Source organism: Adiantum capillus-veneris, chromosome 16 (assembly GCF_014529385.1).
Source record: "Adiantum capillus-veneris isolate H3 chromosome 16, ASM1452938v2, whole genome shotgun sequence".
Lineage (NCBI taxonomy): Eukaryota > Viridiplantae > Streptophyta > Polypodiopsida > Polypodiales > Pteridaceae > Adiantum > Adiantum capillus-veneris.
This window is the reverse complement of record NC_140946.1, coordinates 43,006,954-43,033,397: the sequence shown is the minus strand read 5'-3', so window position 1 is coordinate 43,033,397 and position 26,444 is coordinate 43,006,954. Positions and strand designations below refer to the sequence as shown.

Genomic DNA, 26,444 nt, shown 5'->3' with positions numbered 1-26,444 from the left:
GTCTAGAGTCATGTCTCTTGGTCAACAGACATGCCTCTTCGCATGTGTCTTTTCATCTCCCATATAAAGGAGGCTATGTATACATTCAATCAATCAAACACATAGTCTCTTAAGTCGCTTGTCAGACTTATCTTTCGAAAAACATAGTAAATAAGTATGAAGTACTAGAATTAGGACATAGATCCTCACAGTGGTATGAGAGCAAAATTTTGTCTCGGGACCCAATAGTTGTGAGCCTCTCACCCTCGCCGCTACACTCTTAACCTCTCCGGGAGTTGCATAGAAGCAGAAGAAAGGTGGATTGCAATGCCGGTGTTTAACCGCCCCTTGAAGTAATACTCACCTGCACTTTCTTCTGGTGGCTGCTTTGAGAGAAATCCCTTACCCGGGTTGAGATGGAGTGGTAGCTACAGATTTCCCTTGTGTGCTGCCAAGCCGGTTGGTGCTGGCCCGATTGCTTTCCCTTGTGCTACGCGCCCCCGTAATGGTGCCGGTTTGCCTCTTAGCGTGCATCTCTCTCTCTCTCTCTCTCTCTCTCTCTAGCATTCGCTTCTTCTTCTTCTTTTGTCTCCCTTCTGAAACAACGTGCTTGTTGGGAATCGTTGCTGCTATACATGCGCTTTTTGTTGGCCTTTTATCAATGGAGCACATTAACCCTTTATGTTCACTCTCGTCGGCCCTTTTCACCACCAGCCCCAAACCTTTAATGAGATTGGTTTGGGTTATTAAGTCCAGCAAATCAACCCCTCCAACGTATGTACGACAAGCAGAGAGAGAGTGCGTGGAAAAAAAACCCCAACGTGGAGCCTTCGGATTTGAATGCAGCTCACCAACGATGGCCTCTCCTCTTGGGATTTCCCTCTACCCAACCACGCATGTATGCGATGCCATAGTTGCCCCCTACACCCTGGTGAATTCCAAGCAAATGACGTATTGCTACAAATTGTAACCGGACACAGTTCCAAATTTGTAGCGATTGTTGATGGAGCTCTAATATACCTCTCCATTGACATCTATGTTCCCCATACGTTACTTCGATTCTACTGGCAATTAATTGATCCTCGGAGCAGCACAGAGCATAGCAACAAGATGCATTCTAGCCGTTTCAAGCTGCCTTGTTCCATCGACAACCAAAAGCTTGTGCGATGGGCTTCAACAGGTTTCTCAACAAAAAAATTCTCACCCTAAGCAAGGTTCTTCAGAGACAACTAGTCACAAAGTATCTTCATCCGAGCAATGTAAGCCTCAACATGGATATTCTTGGAAATGTCGCAGTTCTAAGCAGCCAACTTCTTATTGGACTCATGAGCAATAAAAGCAGCAACCTGAAGCTTCCAAAGGATCTCATCCTGTAAAGAAATCAGCCATATCAAGATGGGATGTGGCACGTATTTCCGACCACAATCAAGTGCTCGATCGTGAACACCGCGATGCTGGACAAGTTCCCCCTTGCGAGCCATGCCCTACATTTAAGTCTTTCTTGTCTGATGGTGGTAATGTTGAAGATTTATTGATCCTTTCCTTGCGTAAGAGGATCCTTTAGAGGTCTAGGCCACAACTCCCTCAACCTCCCCCGTCTCAAGTGGAAGCCTTAATGCCCGCTGACACATTTGAAGATTCAATAGATTTTCATTCTTGTGTAGTAACCTACAAGCACATAATCCCTTCCTTGGCTCCAAGCAGAAAAAGTCGTCTAGTTACCGCCCTTGCAAAACAAAGTCTGTCTTTGAATAGATACTAGATGCCGTGGTGAATGAAGATGCTTCTTCAACTTTGAAGACTCAAGTCCTACAGCATGACTTCAGTCGCTGCAATTAAATCTCTTGACTTCACTTGTCCGAGTGTCTTTAAGTGATGACGGGCATGGTTGTTTGGACAAACCCTAGTGAAACTGGATTTAATATATAGGTTGGAAAAGTTGTTCCAACTTATAGGCTCCTATTTGATGGGACCCAGGGGGACACTAGAAGTTAAAAGAAGCGTCGAACCGCTAATATGGTAGCGCTATACAGACCTCGGTGATTTGCGGCAGACTACTGACGTGGCACAGCATACGGAGCTCCGTGATTCGCAACACGTTTTGCGGTAGCCTGAAACAGCGCTAGCTTTTGGGAGCAGATGCTTTTGGGGTTGAGTGTTTTTGAACCTGTGTTTGACTCTGGTTTTAATACTGGTTTCATTGATTGGTGATTTTATTCCTGGGTGGAGGACTGAAAAATATTGTTTTTGTATTGTTTCAACCTCGGAATGACGCAGGCCGATGCCTGGGAGCGTTTCGTTGTATGTTTGGAAACTTCGAAACGACCCAATGCCTAGGGAGTGTTCCGTTGTAAAACCTCCGAACGACGTAGGCCGATGCTTGGGGAGCGTTTGGTTGTATGCTTGAACCTCCAAGCGACGCAGACTGCGGGTTGGGGAGTGTTTGGTTGTACAGTTCTCTGAGCTCATGGCCCAAGCCTTTTTAGGTTATTTGCGGAGGGAGTGACAAGGTAGTTGTTGAGTACCTTCATACCGCAAACAGTTTGTCTTAGGGGAGTGCTCAGCGGCGCTGTTTGTTGTGTCTTCTAACATGCATATGTGAGCATTTGTGTTGCATTGTGATGTGCCAACTACTGAATACTCCTAATTGGATGAGATTGCTTGGGTATGTAATTTGAGTGCATCAAGACACCCGTGGAAGATCAATACGGTCTGGGTGTGATGGCTAATTTTACTACGTCGGAATATCAAGAGTTCCGATCTGGAAGAAAGGAGAAGCTAACTCCTTGATGAAAAGAGCCGAAAGGAGAAGCTAACTCCTTAACAAAAAGAGCAAACTGATTGTTCCTCGGAATGACCCTCAGAATTTTTTTAGCCAACTTGAGTTGTTTTGTGGATATGCTGTAATCGTGGACGATTACTCTCTTTCAAGAAGGGGAAATGTCACAAATTGCTGATGTGTAAAAGCCCTGAAGAATGGAGCCAACTTGCAAGCTGCCGGCAAGTAACAGAAGAAGAAGTCCTACCAACTTGTTAGGTGCAGTGGAATGAATGTTGTATTTTCTCAAGATTAGTGACCTATATTGCTCAAGGTTCCTTTTAGTTCTTAGGGAAGGAGAGAGCCTTCCGTCTTTATGGAGAGTGCTATGATCACGAACAAAGTGAGTCGATTTTGTGCGTGCAAGTGTATGAGACTGAGAGAAAGAGAGAAGAGAGATACGACACCTGAGAGTTTGTAAAACCCTCCTCTGAAGGCTCCACTCTCGTCGGCGAGAGTGGTCTACTTTTGATTGCACAAAGACGTACAATGATGATGCATGGGTTGATGCAAACGGGGACTATGTCGATGACGACAATGAAGACTTTAGGGCTGAATTCGATGCTCTTCTATCTGCTGTCCACAAATGGGTATTGGCTGAGAATCTGCACCACTTTGGGAGGCTGAAAATGACTGATTTACTGCTGTTGTTATGGCTGAAATGACTGGTTTTGTCGGGGTTCATGCGGTGGCAAAAACGTTGAGGATAAGCAGGACAATGCTGCGTTTTTGGAGCTTGAAGTCGTAGGCTGAAAACGCTAACTGGATCAGGCCTTAGGCTGTGCTTTTGTGGCTGAAAACGCTGCTGCTTGGCAGGGGATGCTGGCGTTAGCAAAATGCTAGGTAGGGCTGCCGGTAGGGGAGGAAAACGCCAAGGGAAAAGGCTTTTCTGGCGATGGCCTGCTGGGAAAAAACCCCAATGATGGGAGAGAGGATGGCGATGCTAAAACGCTGATGGTGGAGGTCTCACCAAGGATGGCTTGGGGAGGATCTTGCTGAGAGAGGGAGGGAACACCTATTGCTTGGAAAGCCTGCTGTGCTCCTTGCTCATCTGCCCAATTGTGCTAACTTGGGTTTGCTTATATATTAACTTACCCAATTTGCCCTACTGAGTTCCCAACAAAAGTCACTTAATAAATAAGCGAAAAATGTTAAAAATAGGGAAAAATAGGATAAAGTCACTTTAAAAATTCCCAAACTAACTCTAATGGAATCTGATGGAAATGCTTATGCTTATGCGGTGTGCAACCAGAGGATATGCATCTACACTAAGTGACTGGGCATGCACGGTCTACGAATAGACTCACAAAAGTGCCAGATCACTTCTAATCTAAATTGACTGGACTGACGGGTACCCTGTTATGGTTTAGCTTGTCCACGGACACATAGGGTTGGATGTGTCACGTGACATCCCCTCCTTTTCAAAGTGAGGTACTGGTACCGAATTGTATGGCGTCGAGGGAGATCGCCAACAGCATCCGGACTCTTGGAAGGGACTCTTCGCCAGCCAACTCTGATGTGTGGGTCGTGCGGTACTTAAACTTCATAAAGGTCTGCAACGCTTGCTTCTTTGGGCCGCGCCGAAAGTGACAAAGTCCTCTGTGGCTCCTTCCTTGCTTCAACTTCGTCTAGAGACCTGCTTCTTTCGTCTTCAAGAATCTCCATGGCTGAAAATTCCTGAAACCATTTCCAACACAAAACCATGAACATACCCATTCCATGTAAAGTGAAGGAAAAAAATCTCGTCTTCTCGAAAGACTGTGTAGGCAATGTAGATGAACATAGAGACGGAATGAGAACCCGTTCATCAAACACATACAAACAATGAGATCGAATCTTTCCTATTTGATCGAAATCAGTCAACTGTGGCAAATCACAATGGAAATGCCCATGCTTGGTGCTCATACTGTCATGTGCTCGTTCGGAAAATGTGTCATGCCAAGGAAGAGACATGTAATGTGACTTCCTTACATACATACCTTTCAGCTTTTCATGAAAAAAACCGCATACATTCGTGCTCATCCGTCATGCGAACACATAATACTTTCTGGGAGGTTTCTTGAGACCTAGGCTCGAGAGCCAAGATCGATGCTTCCTGAAGGGGTTCTTTCTGAGAGGGTTGTGTTGACCTAGGCTCGAGAGCCAAGATCGGTTCTTCATGATTGATCGAATCTACAACGAGGTTAGCTTCGCGAGAAAAAGCATCCACTAACACATCATCCTTGTGAACAATCACAGCTTCATCATGCAACTTATCATGCTTGTGAGAAATCACATCTTGATCATGCAATTCATCATGCTTGTCTTTATCATCAAACCATCATGCAAATCATTATCATTCAAATCATCATGCTTCTCATAATCATGCAAATCCTGTGTATCATGCTGTGGAGAAAAAGAGACTGAGAGAGTCTCCTTCTCCTGAATCCTTTCAATCTTGCCTGCAGATTAGCAATGAGAGATGGAGAATGAGCAATGTCCTCTCTATGAATGACAATAGGAGAATCACTTTTGGCATTGAGAAGTGTTAGCCTGAAAATCAATGAGAGCCTTAGTATCACGAAACCATTTAATGCCCAAAATCATATCACATCCTGAGAGAGGAGAAACAACAAATCTTCTAGTGAAGGCAGTCTGTTGAATTGCAAACAACACATCAAGGCACTCCTCTGTGATGAGAGCGTCCATATCGGGACGAAAGCCAGAGACCTCGATAGGAGATCTCGGACGAACTTCGAGGCGGGCTCTCTCAACAAGAGAGGTATTGATCACATCATGCATACTACCTGGGTCAAACAATATGACAAAACGGTGCCCCGACGTACGACCATAACATTTAATGAGAGAATCATCAATGGGAGGGTCTTGAGAAACTTGGGGCACACTCGTGTTATCATTCATTGCATTGACAGAGGAAGTGGGTGCTGTGGGTTCTTTAGATTCATTCGATGCAAGCTTAGGACATGCTCTTTTTATGTGACCCTTAATGTGACAATGAAAACAACGACCTTCCTTAGAATAAGTGCTTTGTTCTTGCGACGTGATGTATCCTCCTACAATTCCTTGTGCTACCATTTCATATGGAGTAAGCTTAGGTTTAGCAATTGTGTTAGCCTTACCCTTAGATTCATTGGAAGAATTCTTTGATGAGAGACTATTGGAAGATTGGTTAGAAGAGTTATCATTCTTACCATTCTTACCGTTCTTACCGTACTGCGGGTTCTGAGAAGTCTGCGAGATACTTGTGGAAGTCTTGTTCTCCTTAGGCTTTCCCTTGTTATGCCTCATCTCCTGTGCAAGAGCAATTGCTACCGCCTTGTTGAGATCGATTGGAACAAGTACCTCGATATCGTACTTGATATACTCGTCCAATCCAAAGAGAAAAACCTCTTTGCGCTCATCATCCGATTTTCGTAATGGAGTACCTAGCTGCAAAACACGATTAGAAAAAGACATGACTGACATACCATTTTGCTTAAGAGAGCGCCAATCGTCTTTCAATCGTGCGAGGTACTGAGGTGGCATAAACCGCGCCTTGAGCTTGTCTTGGAAATCAGCCCAATTGAAGGAAAGGGGCGTGAATCCGTCGAATTCCTCTAGGTGCGCGGCTAGCTGTGCCTCTTGCCATGCGTGGTACCAATTTGATGGCATCACAGGCAAGGTGCATAGCTGCCGTCAAAACTGTGCTATTTCTTGTCTTCTTAGTTGTCGCAAAATAAGCATTAAATTGATGCAACCAAGAATGAATAATCGTAGCATCCATCTTAGCGTCATACTTACTGAAAGTCAACTTTTCGGTGACTGGGTTGTTGGAATCCGCATCGTGGCTTGCACCACTTAAGGAACTCCCACAATCTTTAAGTGGTGCGGTTTTCGAGGCTAGCGCTTGTCGAAGCAATTCTCGAGTTCGCAGTTCTCTTTGAGCTTCCTGCTCGGTCTCCAAAGCCCATCTTTGAGCTGTACGATCAGCCTCCAAGGCCGCGTTTCTTGCCGCCTCGTCCGCCTTTCTTTGTTGCTTATGTTCTTTGCGTTCGTTGCGCTCGCGTTCTAAAGTAAGTCGATTGTCTTCTTGTTGTGCAACAAGTTTTGCGTTTCTTTCGTCGCGCTCACGGTCCTGAGCAAGGCGATTTGCTTCTTGTCTATCCATCATGGCCATCATCTGCTTGACCATTGCCTCCATAGGGTTTGGTGCACTTGGTGGCGTAGATGGCGAAGGGGGAGGGTTGAAGAAATCATCTCCTTGTGGGGAAAAGTCTCTGTTGCCTCTCTCATGCTCATCACCTGTATGCGAAGTATCCATTCCGCTTCGGGTGACGACCATGCACTATGATCTTGGGTTCTTAGGTTCTCGAGGAATTTGGGTTCTTGAGGGTCTTGAGGTTTTCTTTCGCTTGCAAATCGCGTTGGAGAAGGATCTTCTCTTCGCTCGAGTTCTACTCCTTTCTGCGGGCGCACCCCTTGGCTGATAGAATCCTCTACAGACTTTCAACTTGTGGTCACCCCTCAACATGAAAGCTTGGTGCCACAATCTTTGATTATGGAAACTCAACATAGTTTGCCAATAGTTTCACTCGAAGCAGATAAAGGTTCAATCTTTTCTTGGACAAATCTTGAAGTTACAAGTGACTGCCTAAAGCACTAAGCGAGTTGCAGATGTAATACCCATGCGTTCGCACATATGAGCAGTTTTCAGTATGGCAAAATAGTTATGGTTAAGAATAATGCCATGACATGGGATTTAACAACTATAGCTTTGGATGCAGAAGCACTACATAAATACATTTTCCTTCTTCTCTTGGAGTTTCTGCAACTACCCTTGGTTTTATTTTAAATGGGAGTGAATGTCACAATTGTGACATTTACTTCATTCATACGTTACGTTCTTGCACTTTATCCTGATGTACGTACAAACATGGAGCAAAATGGAGACCCTTGTCCTTGAATCTTGGCCCAACGGCTACACCTCTTCATCGAATGGTTGCACCGTTACACCGAATGGTCACGTCTCTATAGCGTTGGTCTCAATTATTGGTCAAAGGATGTAAATTCTTCGTCTAGAGTCGTGTCTCTTTGTCAATAGACATGCCTCTTCGCATGTGTCTTTTCATCTCCTATATAAAGGAGTCTATGTATACGTTCAATCAATCAAACATGGTTAGCACCCTTGGTTCCCCTCTCCCCACAATCTCTTAAGTCTTGTCAGAGTCATCGTTTTAATAAGTATGATGAAGTACTAGAATTAGGAAACAGATCCTCTTCCCCTCTCTCTCTCTCTCTCTCTCTCTCTCTCTCTCTCTCTCTCTCTCTCTCTCTCTTTCCTCCACAGAGACCTGGGACAGTACGCATCATCCTTGTACACAGTACCTGGACAACCGCCCCTCCCCAACCCCCCCGACCCATGCCCACACACATGTGCTTTTTTCACCGCTGAGATGGTGAAAAAAGCCATTGACAAGATGAGGACTGGAAGAGCATATGATCATGATGGCTTAGGCGCTGAGCATTTCATGCATGCCAAAGACCTACTAGCAGAGCTTCTAGTAGTTATGTTTAACCGTGCCATGTGTGAGGGCCTAACAGACACTTGGAGCCTATCTACAATCGTACCTATCTTCAAGGCAGGAGACCCCATGGAGCCTGGGAATTATTGCACTATTATGATTGGGCACACACTGGCACGGTTGTATGCATCCATTCTTGAGCAACAGTTGAGTAGATGGGCAGAGAGGGAAGGAATGCGTGCAACTGGGTAGGCAGGGTTCAGGAGAGGCTTCTCTACTCTTGACCGTATCTTCACACTCAGGGCCATCATCGAGGAAGGCAGATCTCATGGGAGACGGATCTATTGTAGCTTTGTGGACTTCCGCAAAGCTTTTGACACAATACCCAGAGATAGATTGATGCGCAGATTATAGGAAATGGGAGTACCCACAGAGCTCGTTTGGGGCATCATGGCATTGTACAGATCAGTAGTAGGGCATGTACGCACCCTGGAGGGACTTTCTACACCGGTTCACTCCACTATTGGGGTGAAGCAAGGTTGCCCGCTCTCTCCTACTCTTTTCGGTATGTATGTGGATGAGGTTTCGGACTACATTGACGGCGATGGGGATAAAGGTGCACAGTTGGCAGGGACATGGATTCCACTTCTATTATATGCTGATGATATTGTGTTGATCTCCGAATCCCCAGAGGGAATGCAACGTCAACTGGATACTCTGCATACGTTTGCCCACGAAAGTGGTTTGTCTGTCAACCTTGGTAAAACCAAGGTTATGGTGTTTAATACCACCCCACAGTGGATCAGGAGGTCAGCACCTACATTCACATACGGCCAGGAGACTGTGGAGTACACAGACGCTTACACTTACCTTGGAGTGGTTTTCAGCGAACCCACATTCTCACTCAGAAGAGCAGCAGAGACCAGACTGACTAGAGCCCACGCAACATTGGGTAGATTGGAGAGGATGTGTTCGCAGGTTCAGTTTCAGGAGCCCCGAACGAAGCTGTGGCTCTTTGACACCTTGGTGGCTTCAACATTGCTCTATGGGGCCGAGATATGGGGGCCCTCTTTGGATCACCACGGGAGGTCGGGTCGCACAGACGGATGGGGGAACATGGAGAAACCTCTCGTCTCTATGATCTTGCGGCTCATTAGAGCCAAGGCATCAGTACCACGGGCCATTATCCGCGCAGAGCTAGCGCCCCCCCCACTAGTGGTGGAGGCGCTCACCAGATCAGTCTCCTTCATAAACCGCACATGGGAACTTCCCAGAGACAGATATGCTCGCATAGCACTTGAGTCCTCTCGACAATTAGCCATACAAGGAGATACAACATGCTGGTATGGGGAGATGACATCATGGTTTCAGGCGCATGGGTTTAGCATAGACAAGCTGCCACCATTCCAGTACTCATTGGATGCACCATCTCTCATTCTTACACGGTCGGAGATCACCAAGCTCATCCGCCAAGACCTGACCCAGCTAGACACCAGGAGGACATGGATACAACCAGCACAAGAATTGGGCACGAAGATGGCTTTCTACAGAGACCACCTTCTCCAACTTACGGATGATGGTTTTGTGACGAGACCAAGATACATGGATACCCACTTGTCTCATGGGATACGATGTGCTATTGGCCAACTACGCACATCGTCTCACCAGCTGCGGATTGAAACTGAGAGATACAGCGGAGTATCAGCAGAGACCAGGACATGCCCCTTGTGTGACATGGAACCGGAGATAGAGCTGCATTATACATGCCGTTGCCCTGTCTACTACGAGATACGAGGCCGCTTCCATTGCTTGTTCAGAGAGGGTTTTGGACCACTCGCAAGAGTAATGGGATACGAAGATCAGAGATGCCTAGGTTTGTTCTTGCTCGAGATGCGCAGACACAGAGAGAGCCTGATGAATGGCAGGGCTAGCCAGTCTCAAAGATGGATCACAGACTTCTTCAGAGCAGACACAGGACAGCCGCAAGAGCCACTCCCACAGCAGCAGAGCTTCCCCTCGTCTCACACCAGCGGCACATTGATCGACCGAGCGATTGAACTGGGGAAATCCAGGCTCCCACGACGTCGAAGGTCTACACAGCACCGACGGAGGCTACGTCAAAGATTCGGAGCACGCTGGCCAGGCATGCACGACGCCCGGTCAGACTACTAACCATGGAGGAAATTGATGAGATTCGCCAACGACCGATGCTAGATTTTTTTGTGATAAACCGCCCATTTTTGCTTAGTCTTTTGCTTAGCTCACATCGACCAACCTAGGATCCCATAGTATATATCTTTGTTTTGTACTCTTGTTAGGTTATTTTCGTTACTTTGACTTTGTATCAGATCCACCACCTTGTAACTTTCTGGTCTCATAGGTCACTATGGCCTTTTGAAGACATTAATATAACATTTCATTTCATTTCATCTCTCTCTCTCTCTCTCTCTCTCTCTCTCTCTCTCTCTCTCTCTCTCTCTTTTTGCCCCTGCGTGCTGCCTGCCTGCTTGTGCCCCTGCGCTGTAGTAACCATCCCTAATCGTTGCCTGTCTGCTCGCCCCTGCCTGCTCACGTCACCCCTTGCTCGCGCCTTGTCTGCCCCGTCCCTGCCTGCGCCTTGCCCCTTGCAGCCCAACATCATACGCGTAGGTCAATAGACATCATATGTGTAGGTCAGCAAGCATTTTTTGCGTAGAGGTCAAGCATCCTACATGTAGCTGGGAAGACATCATACGCGTAGCTCAACTGGGCATCATACGCGACATCATATGTGTAGGATTCGGTGGGAAATTCTGTGTGCGAAATGATAAGTGAGCCCGATACATCTCTTGAACGACAAAACATGGACTGTGCACAAGACACGGAAGCTGTCAATGTCTCACCTGTTTGCAAGTCGCGAGCAAAGGCAACCTTCATGCTCACGAACAAGCGGATGGCGCAGATGGAGAGGGAAATGAAGGAGTGGAAAACAGAGATGGAAGGATAATGGAAGGAGAAGGCCAACCTCCTTCAGATGGTCTTCAATGAAGGCGCACAATGGAAGAAGGAGAAAGAGAGCCTTAACGTAGAAATACAGACACTCAAAGAAGAAGTCTCAGCCCTCAAACAAGAGAACCCAAAAGCCAAGATACAGACACTCAAAAAAGAAGTCTCAGCCCTGAAACAGGAGCTTGCTGATAGAGTAAGCAGTGAACTAGAGGAAGACGAATTTCAGCCCTCGGTAATAGATGAAATCAAGGAAATCAAGGAGCAAGTAAGGATGATCACAGAGGAAGAGAAATTGAGTGTGGCAAAGATATCTTCATGGGCCGAGATAATAACAAGGACACAAAAAAAGGCGGACGAAGCCGAAAAATGGATTGAGGTCGCCAAGAAAGGGAAAGGTCAAGAAACTCCTTGTACATTGACGCTTATCAACATGACCCTCGAAGAGGAACAAAGAAGGCAGATGCGGGCATTGCATGTGAGAGTGACCGGTCTCAAGGACATAAACAATGTAGAGAAAGAGGTCACAAGCCTTACATCCATGATGGGGATGGAGAAGCCTTTGCACACAAAGGCATGGAGGGTAGGTAAGAAAAGTGATGGCACGGGAGAGTCTTCAAAGGGGAGAGCTCTCATATTACGCTTCCCCTCGTTGGAAGAGAAGAAGGAACCCTGAGGAAGAAGCCTACTCTCAAAAAGACGGGTATTTTCCTCGGTGATGACCTGACTCTCTCACAGCTCGCACATATGAGAGAGGTAATGCCAAAACGGCAAGGGAGAAGGGAAGGATGGCCTTCTACAGAGATGGACGGGTGGTGATTTTAGAGCGGCGCATTGCATGATGGTGCGAGACCTATGGGACCACACTAAACATGGCTACCTGAAATTGTAATGGGTCTATGAGGTTGGACGTGGGTGCATTTCAGAACAGTTTCAAAGACAAAGATATTGTATTCTTCTCAGAGACTCATTAGGCCCCTGGACAGGTGATGCCACATGTGGTGGGATACAGATGGGAGACAGCCACAAGACAAATGCGAGATCTGAGCATGGGAGTAGAGGTTCAGGAGGAGTAGCAGTGCTATTTAGAGAGGAACTAAAACCATTACTGCATATTGTACGAAGAGATTATCATGCTAGATATATGTGGGTGAGACTGAGAGCTGACACATGTCGATTCCTATATATTGCCATATGTTACTTTCCTCCCAGTACATCAGTGTATGCTGCATCCAGAGGGCAGTTGCCTTTCTCGATTCTAGATTATGACATATGGGAGTTTTCTAGGGGTGGTGATATCATTCTCCTAGGGGACTTCAATGCTCGAACGGGCAACTCGTAGTCAGTCTTCTACGACACTTCAGATGAGATGCTTAGAGAGCTGGATGTGGGTGAGTTGGGACTTGACAAATGCTCAGATGAAAGAGAGCAGACGGAGTATGGGAGATACCTCATGGAAATGACTCCTACACATGGATTAGTCATACTTAATGGCTTACAGCGATTTCTTGGAGCAGTCAGTTTCGCATGCTTTCCACACAGACATGGGGCCAGTACAGTGGATTATCATTCTCCTAGGGGACTTCAATGCTCGAACGGGCAACTCGCAGTCAGTCTTCTACGACACTTCAGATGAGATGCTTAGAGAGCTGGATGTGGGTGAGTTGGGACTTGACAGATGCTCAGATGACAGAGAGCAGACGGAGTATGGGAGATACCTCATGGAAATGACGCCTACACATGGATTAGCCATACTTAATGGCTTACAGCGATTTCTTGGAGCAGCCGGTTTCACATGCTTTCCACACAGACATGGGGCCAGTATAGTGGATTATGTTATCACACAACCGAGCTTTGTCCCGTGCATTCAGGATTTTTCAGTGGGAGCCAGGCCAGTGGGCATAGCAGTAGATCATGCTCTCTTGACACTGTCCGTTAAATTTTAGTATAGTACTACCCAGACATCAAGAGGCAGGTCACACACCCGCTATACATTTACACAAGAGACTGATTTCTTTTATACAGAGGAGATCTGGGATCGTCTATTGGAAGGCCCAGCTGGCACAAATGGTACAGGCCTCTCAGTGGAGGAGTGCACCACTCTACTGACTGAGACACTGCATGGGGCTGCATTAGTGGCATATCCACACACTCAGTCGGGCAAGAGACGACATTCTGGGAGCATGCCCCAGAATAGTTGGTATGATGAGGAGTGCAGAGAGATGAGAGCCCAGCTTCAGAGGGATCTTCCTTTAGGAGTCATCACTTACAGTTAGTCTCGGATTGCTTTCCGACGCCTTGTGCGACCGGAGAAGCGAGCTTACCTAGCTCAGATGGAGTGAGACTTATATCAGATGTTCTTGAGTAGGGAGTCAAGAGAGGCATGGCGACTCTTCCACGAGCACTCCCCTCCCCCAGTGATTACTTCACTTGATGTGTGGGGCCAATATGCGATCATTATATACGGTTCCTGGACAGGAACCCCTTCCAGACCCTACCAAGCCTTGCCCAACTACGAGCACTTTCTTTACATCTGAGATGGTACAAAGGGCCATAGACAGGATGAGGAACGGGAAGGCACATGATCATGACAGTCTAGTAGCGGAGCACTTTATACATGCCAGGGATATGCTGATGGAGGTTCTCGCAGTGTCGTTCAATCGTGCCATGTGTGAGGGATTACTTGAGACTTGGAGGTTGTCTAATATTGTGCCCATCTTCAAGGCTGGTGACCCTATAGAGCCTGGGAACTACTGCACTATTATGGTTGGACACACATTGGCACGACTGTATGCATCTATTCTGGAGCAACACTTGAGTAATTGGGCAGAGGGCGAGGGTGTACGAGCAAAGGGTCAGGCCGGCTTCGGGAGGGGTTTCTCCACTCTTAATCATATTCTGACACTCGGGGCCATCATTGAGGAGGGCAGAACACATGGGAGACGGATCTATTGTAGCTCTGTGGATTTTCGCAAAGCATTTGACATGGTACCAAGAGCTCGATTGATGCGTAGACTACAGGAGATGGGGGTGCCCATAGAGGTGATTTGGGGGATTATGGCTTTGTACAGATCTGTGATGGGACATGTACGCACTTCGGAAGGGGTATCTGATTTAGTTCACTCTACTGTTGGAGTGAAACAGGGCTTCCCATTGTCTCCTACTCTATTTGATATGTATGTTGATGAGGTGTCTGATTACATTGACAGAGAGGGTGACAAGGGTGCCCAGCTGGCAGGGACGTGGATCCCATTGTTGCTATATGCTGATGATATTGTGCTGATATCTGACTCACTAGAAGGTATGCAACGACATTTGGATGCACTACGCAATTTTGCAGAGGATAGTGGATTGTGTGTAAACCTAGGTAAAACCAAGGTTATGGTGTTTAACACCACACCACAATGGGTCAGGAGATCAATACCTACTTTCAAATATGGTCAGGAGATTGTGGAGTATATAGATGCATACACTTACCTGGGAGTAGTCTTTATTGGGCCGAGATTTTCTTTGAGAAGAGCAGCAGAGACTAGACTAACTAGAGCTGGTGCGGCTCTGGGAGGAATGGAAAGGATGTGTTGGCAGGTTCTGTTCCAGGAACTTAGGACAAAGTTATGGCTCTTTGATACTTTGGTTGCCTCTACTATGTTATATGGGGTGCAGGTTTGGGGACCTTCTGTAGGCCAGGATGTTTGGAGGCGTATGGAGAAGCCCCTGGTATCTATGATCTCTGGGCTGATTAGAGCCAAGGCTTCCGTACCGCATGATATCATTCGAGCGGAATTAGCTGCCCCCCCTATGGAGATTGAGGCGCTTACCAGATCAGTCTCCTTTGTACAGAATCTGTGGGATACTACCAGAGACAGATTGCCAGGGTGGCTCTAGAGTCCTCCAGACAATATGGTCCTAAATGGGGATACATGATGCTGGTATGCACAGATGGCATCATGGTTTCAGACACATGGTTTCACCATGGACAGGTTGCCTCCTTTTCAATACTCTCTACAGGCACCCTTGAGGTCTCTGACGCGGGTAGAGATTAATAGACTCATTCGTCAGGATCTGATCCAGCTGGGCACGAGGAGGACATGGATAGAGCCGATACAGGAGTTGGGCACAAAGATGGCTTTCTATAGAGAGCATCTTCTCCAACTCACGGGGGATGGGTTTGTGATTCGACCTAGCTATATGGACACACATCTTTCTCACGGTTTGCGTTGTGCCATTGGCCAGATACGCACGTCCTCACACCAGCTCGAGATTGAGACTGGTAGATTCAAAGGGACACCAGCAGATAGCATGATATGCCGCTTATGCCATCTAGAGCCAGAGACAAAGGTACATTACATATGTCATTGCACAGTGTACTATACGATACGAGGCCGTTTTCATTGTCGACTCAGAGAAGGTTTTGGGCTTCTATCTAGGGTCATGAGTTATGAGGATCAGAGATGTCTTGGGCTATATCTACTTGAGTTACACAGGCATAGAGAAACTTTATTGAGGAGAGCTGAAGAGAGGAAACCCTAGAGACAGATCATAGATTTCTTTACACTAGATATTGTACACCTAGAAGAATAGATAGAGCAGCAGCCAACAGTGGAGAGGTCTGCCCGCAGTACTGGCATTCTCATAGACCGAGCATTGGAGCTAGGGAGATCTAGATGACCCCGATGGAGAAGAGGAGCTACATAGTTTCGAAGGAGGCTATAGCCTGTAACAGACTTGGACACTCCAAGTCAAGAATCAATCGTGACAGCACCAAATAACCACTTCAAAACAATTCACAGATCACAATAGATTTACACTGGCCCAACGGAGTTCCGTGCCTAGAGATATTGGCCCCAAAGATTGGCGCCCCTTTCCGTATTTCTTTATGTATTAAAATCAATGTTAGAGTACAAAGAGCGGTTAGGGTTTCACTCTCAGACTCCGCGTCCAGATGCTCTGAGAAGTGAGGCCCTCACCGCATATTTAAATGTTACAAGGGATGCCCAAAAGCAGAGCCCCAAAAGCTTGAAAGCAAAAGCAGATTCTCTCTCTTTCAATGAGAGTAAAAATAAAGCATATTCTCTCTTTATCTCTCTTCCAATTTCCTTGCAAAGCCAAAAGGTAGGGATTTGTGTCGCTCAATTTTTTTAATTTTTTTTTCCGCCTCCGTGATTTCCGAAAATTGGGGTTTCTGGCAGAAATTAGGGTTTGCAAGAATTTTAGGGTTTTTGGCAGAAATTAGGGTTTCTACTGTCGGTAGCCACGTCATCACTTTGTGACAGAGGCTACAACAAAGGATTTGAGCCATACTTTTTCGTCGTCCAGAGTGCAGATGAAGATGGATCTCTACTTCCCTCCATATTGTCTACACATTGTACTGCTTAGTTCACACATTCCACGCCTTTCACCTTTTACACCTATCAGCTTAGTTTAGGATTCCGGTATTTATATTTTGTTATCCTAGTTTAACTTATTTTGTTAATTTGACTTTGTATCAGATACACCGCATTGTAACTTTCTGGTCACATAGGTCACTTTGGCCTTTTGAAGATGTTAATATAACATTTCATTTCATCTCTCTCTCTCTCTCTCTCTCTCTCTCTCTCTCTCTCTCTCTCTCTCTCTCTCGTTCAACTCCCTGTTGGCTAGATCTTTAAGGTGTCTTGGGATAGTTTCCTACGACGTTAAAACTCTCTTCTTCTCGGGTGTGTGTGTGGGTGTGTGTGTATGGGCGCTAAAAAAAGAGGAAAATGGTATAACCTTTCTATCACCCAAGTGTGGTAGATTGGTTATGCCATTTTCCTCTTGAATAACATGTCTTGAGTTCAACTCTCGTCGTCGGCTAGATCTTTAAGGTCTTTTGGGATAGTTTCCTATGGCGTTAAAACTCTCTTCTTCTTCTTCTCTCTCTCTCTCTCTCTCTCTCTCTCTCTTCCTTCAGTTTTCAGTTTTTTTTAAGTGCTAGAAGTCTGTTCCAGTTTGTCTCTCAGTTGGCTCGTGGTGCCAGCCCCCTACACTAGCCATCTCATCATTTCGGAACTTTTGCTGCACTAAGATCAATATCCAGTCATCTCATCCATATAGAATTGTCGATGCACTAGGAACATAGTCATACATCGCATTCTCATCTGCAGTAAATCAATCAATCATTTGCTAAATGAAGAAGCTACTTGCTACCAAACATGGTTTGGGACTTGCAAAGGTCTTTCTTATTTGGTTTCTTCCTTCTCTTCTTCATCTTCTTTGTCTATGATAGAGTTCAAAGGCATGTTGGTATCAAAAAAGCGATGATGGCATCTCATTTATGTACCTGCTGCTTGCATCTGCTCCTGTGCCACACACAAAGGGAGACTCCTTAGCTTGCTCTTGCAGTTCTTGCTTTTCAATTTGGATATAGCCAACAGAGGGTGCTGACAGCAGCAGTCCAGGGCCCGCGTTCGACTCTTTCTTCACACTCTTGTTCGCTTTAGTTTGTTCAGTTGTTTGAAGTACTAAAATTGATTCAAGCCTTGCAGATTCTAGCAGTTCACCTTATATTTTTCCATCGCTAGTCCTAAGTGGTAAAATGTTGAAGGCTTGATACTTCTTTCATGGAATTCCTGAATAGTTTGATTGTGAATGTAGTATGTAGATGTACAATGATTTCTAGGGAATGGGAGGGCAAGACATTGAATTGCCTTGGTTTTTTTGACTGTACCGTCATGGAGCTAACACAAAGTGTAGTGCAGGTCCTATGAATTTTCCATCACAGCATCAACAAGAGCTGGGAAAGGGCGCAATGAGTCAGTTTGTCTTCCGGTTTGACTTCAAGGATTGGCAGGTTAGCATCTTCTCTGTTCCATTATAGTGGACACCTCTCAGTTGCTTAGTAATACCTTTTCTGATTACTCCGGTTTCCACAGGGCATGAAAGACTTTGTAGAAGAGGGCAGAGAGCTGATGCCACATAGAGAAGGTTGCAACAAAGGGTTGAGTGCTCGTGTGAAAAGGGGGTAGACAAAGAAAGCGATTGATTTGAGGCGACTTTGAATGCCCAATTTTTACTTCTAACAAATTTTGCAGCAATGCATGGGAGAAGTGTGGATATTGTTTATAGTCCCGAATTATGTTACCTTGATACCTCACACTGATTTTGTAAATGACCCCCGAAGAGAAAGTTCACCATCATTCTTTCCGTAGAAGTGTTGTAAAGGTCTCTAGATTGGCAGCTTAGTGCCAGCTCTCAAAGGAGAATCTGTGCTTCAATTTGAGCATATAACCTGATTCTATTATGTCATTATACATTGCAGATAATACGAGGGCTCAACAAACTTTGATGTTTTTTCATTCCATCTTGAGAAATTAGCAAGCTGTTGGGTCTTTGAGTTGTTTGGGAAAATTCAGAGCTTGCTAACAAGTAATACCTTTTTTCATTCCATCTTGAGGAATTAGCAAGCTGTTGGGTCTTTGGGCCAAACAAGTAAAACCATCCGAGAAACCCAGCCAAGATGCCATAGTCAAAAATGCTGGTCGATGTTAGCACCAATAACGAGGAAAAGCCAAGCTAAAGCGACGTGCAGTTCTTCAAGAATAGCTGCTGAACATATCACAGGCAACATGTTATCTGCATACTCAGCAAGCTCTGAATTTTCCGAAAGTGTCTGTGCAACAAGGCAACGTGGCCAGCCAGAACAAGAAAAAGAAGGGTTGCAGATGGACAGTTGTGACGCATTCTTATAGAGTGCAAAATGACTGCCAACAAAATCGCCAGAAGTCACTTATCTTAATTTTGTGAATTATACCTTGCACCGGACGTCACAGATTGAAGTGGCAGCAATGATTCCCCAACTATACCAGCAATTGGTTTGTAACCTCAGCAATCCATGCAGGGGAAGTCCATCTGTTGCATAGCGGTGATAGCACCGTCGAGAAAAATTACTCTTGAAGGCAGCCACATGGTAATTTTTTGCCAGTTTCAGGCACCATCCTGCTGGCATCATTCTCTTGTAATGAGCACATGAGAGGTGTGGCTCTGGCCATCCAGCTCTCTACAGCAGCTCGAAGGTAATGTCTAAGCAAACGAAGCCGCCTCAGCTTTTAAACAAGCTGAAGATTGGCTGGCCATCAGAATTCACTGCCCACCGGCTACCTTTACCATGTTGCTCCAATGTCTGCATCTCCCTCTATCGCGCATCCCCTTGGGCAAAGTGATCTCCACAAATGCTGCAGCTGGAGGCTAAGTCTCTTTCTTTGTTGGCAATTGGCTCCCGCAATACAAGAAGAATCCTTCTCCTTCAGAGCAGCAACTTCACATCTCCTCCCAGATTGATGGCCTCTCTCTCTCTCTCTCTCTCTCTCTCTCTCTCTCTCTCTCTCTCACACACACACACACACACACAGATGCGCTTGCCATCACCACAATAGAACCACACTCAGTGTGACGATCCATCTTACAAAACAGATTAGAATCTCTCTCTCTCTCTCTCTCTCTCTCTCTCTCTCTCTCTCTCACTCACATTTCAGTAAGACGATCGATGTCACAGAAAAGATTAGTCTCTCTCTCCCCGCTCCCCTCTCGTACCTAGACGTCCTTCAAGGCTGCTAGGAAATCTTCCTCCGGGAGTGACATGCTCGCACAGCAAAAGTGCCTCTCCAGAACGTCAACAAAGTGGTGTCTACGGCAGTCTTTGCTGCTGAACCAAGAAAAAGCCAATGGCTTCTCTGATAACAGCAAAAGGGAGAACAAAGCTTTTTAATCAAACCATGGAAAAGTACATTCATTGCAGCAAGATCAGGAGAGAGAGGGGTACGTCTTCTCACCTATTTCACCAAGCTCTGTAGCTCCTCCACACTAAATCACACGGGTATCTTCACAGGGGATCTATGACCGAGAGCATGTGGACCGTCCGATGCACATTTGTAAATTTCAGGAAATTGTCATTTCAAAGCTAGAAATATCTTCGGGTAGGCTTGTAAATTCGACTTATACGCCCAACATCGTCCCCCTAGCTAGCCATGTGCTCTAACCACTACACCCGCATGTGATTGTTGAAATATGAGGGATTTAAGTGTGTCATATTGTAAATAAGGGGTAGATATGTAAAGTAGAGGCAACTTTACAAAGTCGGGGATCGGGTTGGGCCACTATCTTTGCGCCCCTTGATTTTGCCTCCACCCTTGATCCCATTTGAACATTTGAACATGCCTGTGTGAAGTAGTGTTAAGAGGCAGCTCTATGCCAAGCAAAAAATGGCATTTATGAAAGCAATGACGCTTGATTCAATACTTTTGCCGCTCAATGTTATAAAAAAAAACCTAGGCACTTTCGAATTTTGATTAGAAGAGAGAATTATTGTAGAGCTGCTCCCGAAGTGAAAAGGGGGCCAATTACAATTGGGGTGGTTCTGATTCATGCATCCGTTGATGTTGATTAGCATGATCGAGTGCACAAAGGACTTAACAATAAAAAATGATGCTTGATGTTCATATGACTATGGTACAAGCATTATAACAAATGGGTTGTATTAAAAACAATAGTGACATTACTTGGTTAAAGCACTGGTGGCCAATAACAATGATTTCAGTTGCTTACAAAATCATTGCTAAAGTGCCCACCAACATGGCTTTGTTAAAGGTAGGTCAATTTATGACAACATCCTTGTCGCAATGGTTGGAATAGAGTTTGCAAACTTCAGCAAACATGAATGTATACTCCTCTAGGCTCTAGGATTTGGTCCTCGTATGTGTTAGATGGTACACATTCTAGGAGCAGCCAATTCCTTAGAACTTCTCTTTAACAACAAAGTTGTGAGTGCGTTTGCAGTCAAAAGGTCAATCAAACAAGGGTGCCCTCTTGCCCCTCTCTTCTTTGTTATTGGCTCTCATGCCTGGGTCATCATTCTCGAAACAAGCATTGAAAAATGGGACATTCCCAAGGCCACAACTCCTGGCCAAAATATTTGCCGATGATTCTTTGCTATTCCTAAAAGCCACCCCTCTTAAGGCACAATATATGCTTGAGGTTGAATGTACACTCATTTTTTAATTGATATAGCTTTTCCAATCACAATTTAAAGTATGGATCTTAAAACAAAACAATAACGACATTTGACTTATCAACACTAAAAGATAGAGCCACAAAACGATACTACCATTATCCAACTTCCAAGGTCCATAGTAATCTTATATTAAGGAAGGCATTTATCCAACAATGCATTGAGAATAACATAGACGAAGAGATCCTCTTTGAGATGGGCAAGGTTAAGCAAGGCAATAGTAGGCCGGTGTGTAGATTTTTCAATCATGTTAAGTACCCGTGACAACAAAGGTGGCCCCAAGGATGGGGTACCAAAAAGGGAAAGGGTGGGAGGGGAATCTCGGAAATAAAGTGATTTTATTAAAGGTAGAGCCAGTAGGGGCCAATATGAGGAGGATATTGCTAAGATTAAGAAGAATGGGAGTTGGATAAAGCATGTAAAAGAGCTATCAAAGAAAATGTAGGAGCTTACAAAGATAAGATCACTTCCATCAAAGGCAGAGATATGGTGCATATAGTGCAAGAGTACTAAACATAGAACAAATGAGTGTGGACAATGTACATCTTGGTAGCATATGGTCATGCTTGGACCAACTATCAAGACTAGAGTACAACATTCTAGGGTGAGCACTAATGTATGAATGAGGTAAGAGGTTAGTTTGGCATTGGAAGAGGTTGATGAAGAAGAGACTTCAATTATCATAAATATAGCAAGTATATCCACTTTGTAGATGTACAAAAGGAGTAAAGAGACGGTGGTGGACCAATGGACTAAGGAATGGAAAGTTTAACAAAGATGAAGCTAGAGAAACCCGAGTGTTTGGAAGCCAAGGGCATTGACAAGCTATCACTCAAAGCTAGACTAGTGAAGACCATAGTCTCAATAGAAGCAATTCATACTGATTTGGTAGCAATTTGGAGCAATCAAGCTTGATAGAGGAATCTTATTCTAAGGTTGAAGTAATTTTTGGTTATCAAAATTCAAGAGGGGAGAAGGAAAAAGCTCTCAAGAGAGGCTATTGGCGGCATGTCAACTAATACTCAAAATACATCATTAGAAGGTTGATCATGTCGAAGACTATAATAGGGACAACCATCACAATTTCAGGTGTTTGGACATAAGTAGTTGTTGATCATTTACCTATCTTTAGCTAGCCATTGCGTCGACTAATTAGTACTAATTAATACAATTAAATTTATTCTCTAGGATGCATTGTTTTGTAATCTTAGCTTCAATATGAGTATGAGTACCATTTGTAGTTTATCATTCCTCAATATACTCATTTATTAAGTTTCAATCTATGCTTCACAACCATCATTTTCATTTATCCTATTTTATTGTTATGAATCCAGTCATTGTCTATTCAATAATGTCTAATCACTAAATATCGTAGTTTGACTAAATGAATTACACTAGAGAACCTACTAATCGCACTTCTAGCTTAACTTTCTCTTGCAAATCAAAACCAATCTCCTCCTACCATCTACCTCCCTCTGTCAATTGAAGCCATGGCCTCAAACTAGCCCATCACATAATGCTTGATTGTTCATCGCCTTGCACCTCACCTTTGATTCATTTCTGAACTCCAACCATCTAGCCACAACTTGTAGCAATTTGGAGCACTTGTGTCAAAGTAGCCCGTCAATAGTGGTAGCCAGGCCCAATAAGGTACTTACATTCTTTGTGGCAGTGTATCTTTTGAATCAAGCATTATTGGCCTTGAATCTTCATCTAGAAAGTGAAAAACGTTGTTTCAACCCTTATCTTTTTGCTACACAGGGTGCTGCACTAAAATGTCATTCCTCAACTATGACCTAAGCCTCAATTTGGTATGGCTATACTATTACAAACATGACACTATTGAAAGATTTTGGGCATCATGCTGGCAATCTTTTATGATTCAACCTCATGTACACATGGCAATCCTCTTTAAGGAGGAGCTTTGAAAATATCGATGGTGGATAGGGATCTTTGTGGGCTTACCTTCATGTGCCAACAAAAATCCTCTTTGACCTAAACCAATGGTCAATCTTTACTATATGGGATTCTACCATTTGTAATTTAAAGAAGCTTTGAATGTTTTGACAATGGTGCACACACACCTCTAGGGTACACCAAATGAGCAATGTATACAACAAATATAGCATATAATTCTAAGGTAGTGGTTAGGGTTTTGATGCACAAAAACCTAGAGTTCTACTTTTTGCTTTAGTTCACCCCTTGGAATGTAAAAGGAAAAAGGTATCATATTGATGTTAGATAAGGAATAGAAAATTCATACACCATGCAACATTGACCAAAGCAAAAGCCAAGCCTTTCCATTTTGGGAAAAGGCTAAAGGTGATTAGTGGAGGAAAGTTGCAAGAGATGATTTGAAGTTCACCATGAACATAAAGGAAAGTATAATATAAATCTACAATTGGCAATGGGTACCACTAGAATACCTACAACAGATACATATTTTTCATGGAAGATAAAATATCTATCCATTAAAAAAATAAAAATAAAATAATTGGCATTGTCACAAAATCAATCCCTTTTAGTCATGCTTGTATTTTCTATTGGTGAGATATATGATGTATCCTAGTGACTACCTTTATGAAACAAATTGAAATCCGCCATGATGAATCATGTGCCCTCTTGTGGATGTGTCAAGATACGTTCATTAGATAACCATGATCAAGCGTTTAAGACAAGGAATTACAAGAAAAGAACCTCGAGTTTCAAGGAAGGCAATCATAGGCTCTCAAGGGGAGGGTTGTTGGAGTGAGAGCCTAGAATTCTTGACTTAGAACTCTCCAACAAAATAATATATGCACCCATCTATGTGTTCTTGCACTTAGCCAAACCATGTGTATGCCTTAAGGAGCTTTTGCCTTTCTAGTCACATGCCTAGAGAAAGATAAAATTTCTTGCCACATGTACTCCCTGAGGGATCGACCATCAAAAACTTATCATACCACATAAGTGCAAGGAGAGGGGGCGGGGGGGGACTACGTAAGTGTATAAATTAGGGAAGGAGGTGGGATATAAACTTCAAGGGGAAGGGGTGGGGTGTTTGGGGATAGTTGAAAAGGTAGAGTATATAAAGAAGAGAACAAAAGTTCTCCCTATTGACTGCATTAATAACAATTAAATTACATATAGATATAGATTTTGAAAAAAAGGGAAGAAAAAATATTGCTTTAGTACAATATATGTAGCTACTAGGATGCACCTATGAAGTAAAAACTAGCCAATATATGGTCTTTCTTGTTGCATGGAATCATGTTGGGTTTTGTTTTTGTGAGGGAGAGGGATCACGCAAAGTCTAATACATAAGTTAGGGATATAATTTTTCTTTGTCTTTGCAAGTTGTATAAGCATAAAAAGGGGAGGTTTGTTTTTCAAAAGAGTCATAAATAGGCAAGTTCTCAAGATTCTTTGTTGCAGGTGGCATGTCCTTGTTTCTAGTGAGTGTGTCCCCAAAATATACTCTTATGTATCATGAAGATGCCTCCTCTCTCTATATGTGCTCATTGTAAATATTTACGATCTAATTGAATTAAGACCCCTTCTAATAATGAATGGCTCACTTAGATTTTTGTCTTAAACCAAGATTAAATATAGACAAGCCAAGCCGAAGGCACCCAAAAGGAAGAGAAGGGTAAATGCATGTACATTTGTGGTCCCACTTTTTGCACTTTTTTGGTGGTACCATTTGAAAATTTCAAGCATAATTTGGAAAATACTAAGGATTTGAAAGTGACAAATGGATTCAACACGAAAGAGGTCATTTAAACATAATTTGGAAAATAAAAAGGATTTGAAAGTGACAAATGGATTTAAACATGAAAGAGGTCATTATTGCAAAAGGAGAAGGCCTTAGTTCTTCTTAAAGAGAACATAAATGATTAAATTATAGAAAAGTTGAAGTCTACAAAAGCCCCTAAGCAATGATATCAATGATTACATTATGAAAAAGGTGAAGTATATACATATATTTTTTAGAGAACAGTAATGATTAAATTATAAAAAAAGGTGAAGTATAGAAAAACCCTAAGGAAGGATAGGGGCAACCTTGACCAATGCAGGAATGGCCAAAATAAAATAAAAAATTAAGGCAGGTTACAACAAAAAAGATAATTGGTAATGGCTTGTAATTGTTAGGAATTGAATCATGCTAGCTAGGGTGGATGAAAGGGAAACATAGTGCAAGCGTGTGTGTAAGCAAGATTATCACTCAAGTGAATTAGGTTCCAAGATAGAATTAGCTTGGACTCATAAACACAATCTTGAGTATTGACTTAGCTTAGCACATGCTCACCCCATAGACAAGCATGTAGTGCAAAATAGAGTTGTGTTTATTCATTCATGAAATGATCTTTAAGTAGCTCTAGAGCCTTGCTCCACAGAATGTGGGATAATTCCACTCTTCTCTCCTTGACTCACACTTTAGGACAAAGCTCACACTTTACAATCCTCCCCTTGAGGTTTGGACTATGACAAAATACTGAAGATGCATGATCCACATAGGATGATAAGCTTGTATCCACACAGGATGGTAAAGTCCACACAGGCTGAAAAAATCCACACAGGATGATAATATCCACACAGGAAAATAAAAGTCCTCCCCTACAAGTAGAGAGGCTGCATCTTCAAAGTACGTTTTCATAAAAGACAAGGTTGGTCTCTCCTTTGTCTTCTTCGTCTTCTACCATATGAGCTGATCCTTTGTTAGGTCTCTTGCCTTTGTAGCTTCTACTACTGCTTCTTTCTCCACTGCTACAACCTCCATTTGAGTAGCATCGAGAAGGTGGGTGTCCCTTCTTACCACATTTGTTGCAAGGATTGTTTGTGTAGCAGTCTTTCGCTACGTGTCCCATTCTTCCACATTCATAACACTTTCTTCCGGTTAATGATGTTGATGGAGAATGTCTTCCCCTTGAGGATGTTCTGATAAAGGCCCCTTCTGATGGAGTTGATGAACCTCTTTGCTTTCTTTCTTCTACTTGGACTGAGTTGATGATATCTTGAAAAGGTGGAGCCAGTTCTTTTTCTTCAAGAATTGTGACTAAGTGGTCATAAGAAGGTGGAAGTGCACTCAATAGTATGGCCACTTTGTCATCTTCTGGTACTTCGACCTCGATGTAAGTGAGCTGCATGACAATGCTCT

The 26,444-nt window shown here is 44.0% G+C and overlaps 1 protein-coding gene across 3 annotated transcripts in view; it reads left to right on the top strand.

The window, feature by feature from the left end:
- LOC147438922 (non-structural maintenance of chromosomes element 4 homolog A-like) overlaps window positions 1–19,659 on the top strand; it is a 61,581-nt gene extending 41,922 nt beyond the window's left edge. For 2 of the 3 annotated variants that reach the window (XM_086484879.1, XM_086484878.1), the window contains exons 7-8: window positions 18,003–18,094; window positions 18,177–19,659. In XM_086484879.1, coding sequence (XP_086341005.1) covers window positions 18,003–18,094; window positions 18,177–18,269 — 185 coding nt within the window. In that variant the 3' untranslated portion in view covers window positions 18,270–19,659. Of the gene's footprint in view, window positions 1–18,002; window positions 18,095–18,176 lie in introns of those variants that run through there. The other variant, XR_015184537.1, reaches the window with a different exon arrangement.
- The last annotated feature ends 6,785 nt before the right edge of the window (window positions 19,660–26,444 follow it).